This window comes from Cryptomeria japonica, chromosome 3 (assembly GCF_030272615.1).
Source record: "Cryptomeria japonica chromosome 3, Sugi_1.0, whole genome shotgun sequence".
NCBI classification, from domain to species: domain Eukaryota; kingdom Viridiplantae; phylum Streptophyta; class Pinopsida; order Cupressales; family Cupressaceae; genus Cryptomeria; species Cryptomeria japonica.
The window spans coordinates 345160006-345165244 of NC_081407.1; the positions used below are offsets into that span (position 1 = coordinate 345160006).

A 5239-nucleotide genomic window follows, 5' to 3' on the forward strand; every position below is an offset into this window, starting at 1 on the left:
GAGTTTAATAAAAATATAATAACAAATTATAAAACATCATTTCTTATGAAATAATTTATATCTCTAAAATCTTACATTTATATTCTTTATTCTACAATAAAACATATAACTAAATGCATTTATTTATTTTGTTCATTTTAATATTTATTTAGGAAGATATAGGGAAAGTGTATTATTTTGATAATTTTTATGCACCTTAACTGCTTATAGCTATTGTTGTGGCTTCTATCATGCACACTTGAAAAGTGGTCATTTCAAAATGTTGCTTGATGCCTACTTAAAGATGCCCCAATAAACATGCACTATAACAACCTCAAAAATTGCTAATATTTATGTACAAGTGAACAACTATTAGTACATGTGAAAGTTATTAATGAATTGAGTGAATCTTAACTGAAACATAGACTCTAAAGCTCTTTGCTACTTATGATTATTTTAATTTAAATTTAAATTCTAAATTTTTAAATTTTAATTAATTATTTTATTTTCTATTTCATATATTATTGTGCATTGCTTTTCACTATATGTAGATCATCACAAAGTAAAAGCAATGTTCACGCAGAGGACTGTGGAGATTGGAAAACGTCAGATACATATTTCCACCAGGTTATCAGACGTTAAGAAAATGGGATTGAGGGGTGAGCTTTGAGCATTAACAGAAGCCTAAGTTGATTTAATGAACTAAACTATGTCAACTATGATAGCAAGTGCAGAACACTGTTCATGGCATCATGGTTCACTAAAATTGTTGTTTTTCCTATCCCTTCTTCCAGAGCCAACTTCCTTAAAACCAAATGTGGTTTTGAGCCTTACCATTCTGCTCATCAATTTGCTAATGGAAACTATTATTCTTATTCAAATAGTGAAAAAAACCAGGGCAAAGTCACTGAGCTGCTTAACTACAAAGCAGATTATTACAGCTATGCGTCTGTGTTGCAGGACGCCATTAACATCAAATCCCTCTCACAAGGCAAACTTGTGCATGCCCACATTGTGCAGTCAGGATTTAAGGCTGACGTGTATCTGCAAACTAAGCTTTTGATTCTCCATACTAGTTGTGGGACTCTGTATGATGCTCGCAGGTTTTTTGACGGAATGCCTGAACGTAATGTGGTCACATGGACTACAATGGTTGCGGCTTATGCGCAAATCGGGTATCTTGAGGAGGCCGCAAAATTATTTGACAAAATGCCTGAACGAAATGTGGTTTCGTGGAATACTATGATTTCTGGATACGCCAAGAGTGGACAGCTTGAACATGCTCGTAACCTTTTTCAGGAAATGCCTGAAAAGAATTTAATTTCATGGAATGCAATAATTGGAGGATGTGTTCAGAATGGGCTGTTCTGTGAGGCTGTTGACTTCTTTAGAGGAATGCTAATTGCGGAAGTGAAGCCAAATTCTGTCACTTATACCTGCCTTCTTCCTGCATTTTCCCAGTTGGAAAATCTTCCGTATGGCAAGGAGATACATGGAGCTATTTTAAGAAGTGGGTTTCAGTCTGATGTACAGGAAGGCACCGCCCTTATAAATATGTATGCCAAATGTGGAAGCTTGGATGATGCGTGCAAGGTGTTTGACAAAATGCCAAAAATAAATTTAATCACATGGAATGCACTCATGGGAGGATATGTACATAATGGAGTCTTAGAAGAGGCTCGGAAGCTCTTTGAGGAGATGCCTCAACAGGACATTGTTGCCTGGAGCACCATGGTTGCTGGTTATGCACAGAATGGGTATGTTGATGAGGCAATGGAGTTGTTTCAGAAAATGCCGGAGAGAAATACAGTTTCGTGGAATGCAATGATTGCTGGATATGCACAGAATGGGAAATTTGAAGAGTCTCTGAAGCTCTTTCGACAAATGCAGCTGACTGGTTTGAAGCTAAACTCAATTACCTTTGCCAGCGTTCTTCCTGCATGTTCCAACTTGACAGCTTTTGAAGATGGCAAGCAGGTGCATGGAGGAATAATAAGGGATGGATATAAGACAGACAGCTTTGTGAGCAGTGCGCTTGTAGACTTCTATGCCAAATGTGGATGCATAAAGGAAGCACACAAAGTCTTTGACAAAATGACTGAACGAGATGTTGTCTCATGGACTGCAATGATTGTGGGATATGCTATGCATGGATGTGTTAATATGTCCCTTCAACTTTTTGAACAAATGCAACAGTCCAGGACAAAGCCGAACCATGTTACATTCATTGGACTTCTCTCTGCCTGCTGCCATACAGGCCTGGTGCAGCAGGGCTGGAAATACTTTTGCAGCATGAGTCAAGACTATCATATAAAACCTACATTGGACCACTACTGCTGTATGGTTGATCTACTTGGTCGTGCAGGGCACCTTGATGAGGCCCTAAAGCTTATCAACCAGATGGTAATAGAACCAACTGCTGCAATTTGGGTATCTTTCCTCTCTTCCTGTAGAATCCATGCCAATATAGAGTTTGCAGAACATGCAGCGGAACGCCTTTATGCCTTGAATCCTAAAATTCGTTCCCAATATGTGCTGCTATCGAACATTTATGGTGCAGCTGGAAGATGGGTTGAAAACCAGAAACTGAGAAATCTAATGAAAGACAGAGGAGTAGAAAGGACTCCTGGATGCAGCTGGATAGATGTTAATAATGCTGCGCATGCATTCTATGCTGGAGACAGGTTATATCCAGAAATAGAGAAGATCTGTGAATAAATAGACACATGATCTAGAAAAATCAAGGAGGTAGGATAACCAACCCAAACTTTTTCCCATATTGACCAGAAGGAACAATTTTTCTATGTTCACATAGTGAGAAACTTACCTTTGGATTTGGGATTTTCAGTACACGCCCTTGGACACTTGATTGAATTCTCAAAAGACGTTGGAGTACGTGATTACTGCCTTTCTGTTGTCGTGTTCATCTCCAAAATTCTCAGGAGATGTGATGAGAAGTGCTACCTATTTTGATTCACATAAAGGTGGATGTGGGGATTATTGTTGACGGTGAGTAAGCACTTATTTTGATTCACTTAAAGGTGGGTGTGGAAATTATTGTTGATGGTGAGTGAGCACCTATTTTGATTCACATAAAGGTGGATGCGGGGATTATTGTTAATGCTGAGTATCACAATCAGTACACACAGTCTCGATTGACAATGAAGTAAATATCATTCACCTAGATATGATCAATTGCTGGATGCTTTTCTTCGTTTTGCATGGGCATAGACTGGTAATGTCATTGAATATAAGTGGTTTTCTACGCTACAGCAATAGAGCAGGCATAACGGGATATAAAACCACCTAAAGGAAGCTTGGAAGCTAAGCGCATATGTTGGCCATAAGATATTTGAATTTGTTGATTCAAACGAAGGGCTCTTAATTCTGAGATAATTTATATCTTCATGTATATTATTGTCATTGGCATAACAAACAAAGCATGTTGGTGTTTGATGAATGATGTTGACAGTATTTTATGCAAATGCCTGAGATCTTTCTGGTCTCAAAATTTTCTGGTCCCATAATTTTACGCTTCTCCATGCCATAAATCGTGTGATATGCATTAATCTTTGATAACTAAGCCTTTGGCTTTTGACGCACAATGAATTTGGATTCTTCTGATTGTTCAAGATGTTTTAGAAACATTGAGTTGATAGTATCATGTTAATGCCACTAATAAATGTAAGTGTAACCAATGGTTACACACAGTCCTCTACATGTAACCATTATTGAGGAATGAAAATGCATGGATGGATGGCTAATGATTGGATATGGTTTCACTGGAGATTTGGTTCCTCTCCCTGCATAGGTGTTTCTCAATATACTTTTTTTTTTAACAATGCGTTTTTCAATATACTTGCAATAAAATATCTCCTCATTTTGTTTAAAATTATGTTTCTAATCCTTTTGTGGTGCACTCAAGGATAGGGGGTTAAATCAATGTCAGCCCTGTTCTTGCAGTCCACACCTCCACACACATCCACAAGATTTCAACTTCTTAACTTCAATTTCCAACCCACATAGAAATTTCATAAACTCAAACTAAACACATGCAACTTCACAGGTCAAATTTAATTAAAATTTTGAAAATGTACATTAATCAATAATCTAGATACTAATTTTTAATCTGCGCAAGGAACTAGAGACTGAACAATAATCTACATCGCAAGACTTCACAAGAAACCTCTCAGACTTTACAAGAAACCTCTCTATACCCGAACTTCAGATTTTCCCTCAACAATAGATTGATATATGGTCACATAAAAGATAGGAACCTAGCATTGGACGTTGGAGTTTGTTATTCAGATACTAGCATGCCGCGCAAACATTGTCGTTAACAACAAAAAGTTTCAAAATGCACAATTCCAATCTAATATCAGTCAAACTTGTTAAAATGGCCACACCAATATCTCAGAGTACAAACATTAAAAAGAAAAGAATATTTGTTAGGACTGTTAGGGGATTGCCTCAGTTAAACGGTTGTATTAGTATTTCTATCTCTATGGAGAAGCAAAATAAAGAAATATAACAAAACCTATGTGTACTCTTATCCCATGTGTTTGAAGAATAAATAACAATAAAATCAAATATAACTAATGTTAATGGTGTCAATTCTGGTTTACTGAGAAAACCACCATTGTGAATGGATTTGCAAATAAAGAAGTGATTTACGTTAAATATATTTGCCCAACAAACTATGTACAAGCAATATCCTAAGAAAATAGTGATATATGAACAAAATATAGCAATATTACCATAAACATGAAGTTCTTCAACAAATTTGTATGATGTTTAAGGTGAGCATTCCTTCGAGAACCTTAAACAACTGAATGGAGCATAAGAATGTAATAACCAAGTAGCTTCAATGGAGATTTTGATAGTCTCTTCGAGAGCGCTAAAAGGAAGAGCAAAAAAACAAGATAATGAGAAAATTTTGAATTTTTGTTTTGTCAAATGGGAGAACATACAACATTATTTTATTGGTTGGATATTTCAATAGATATTACGAAATGTAAAATTTTGGGACACTAGTGTGGTATGAGAATGTTTTTGATTAATAAAGCAGCATTAACTAGGGCATTGACCCTTTACATAGCCAAAAGGCTATCAAAAATTTAAAAACAGCCCAAAGGCGGCAAATAGACTAAGCAGGGGTACAAACCCCAAACAAACAAGTCAGATAGCCAAACACCTGTCAAATCTGCAACAACCCACCCCAATTCAAGAGTGGGGAGAAACACCCAAATCTTGACAAAGG

At 36.6% G+C, this 5239-nt stretch overlaps 1 protein-coding gene across 1 annotated transcript; it reads left to right on the forward strand.

The window, feature by feature from the left end:
- Nucleotides 1-547: 547 nt before the first annotated feature.
- Nucleotides 548-3743, forward strand: LOC131034812 (pentatricopeptide repeat-containing protein At4g02750). Its single transcript, XM_057966410.1, has 2 exons — nt 548-2727; nt 2828-3743. The coding sequence occupies exon 1, from the start codon at nt 724-726 to the stop codon at nt 2695-2697; it is 1974 nt and encodes a 657-aa protein (XP_057822393.1). The 5' UTR covers nt 548-723; the 3' UTR covers nt 2698-2727; nt 2828-3743.
- The last annotated feature ends 1496 nt before the right edge of the window (nt 3744-5239 follow it).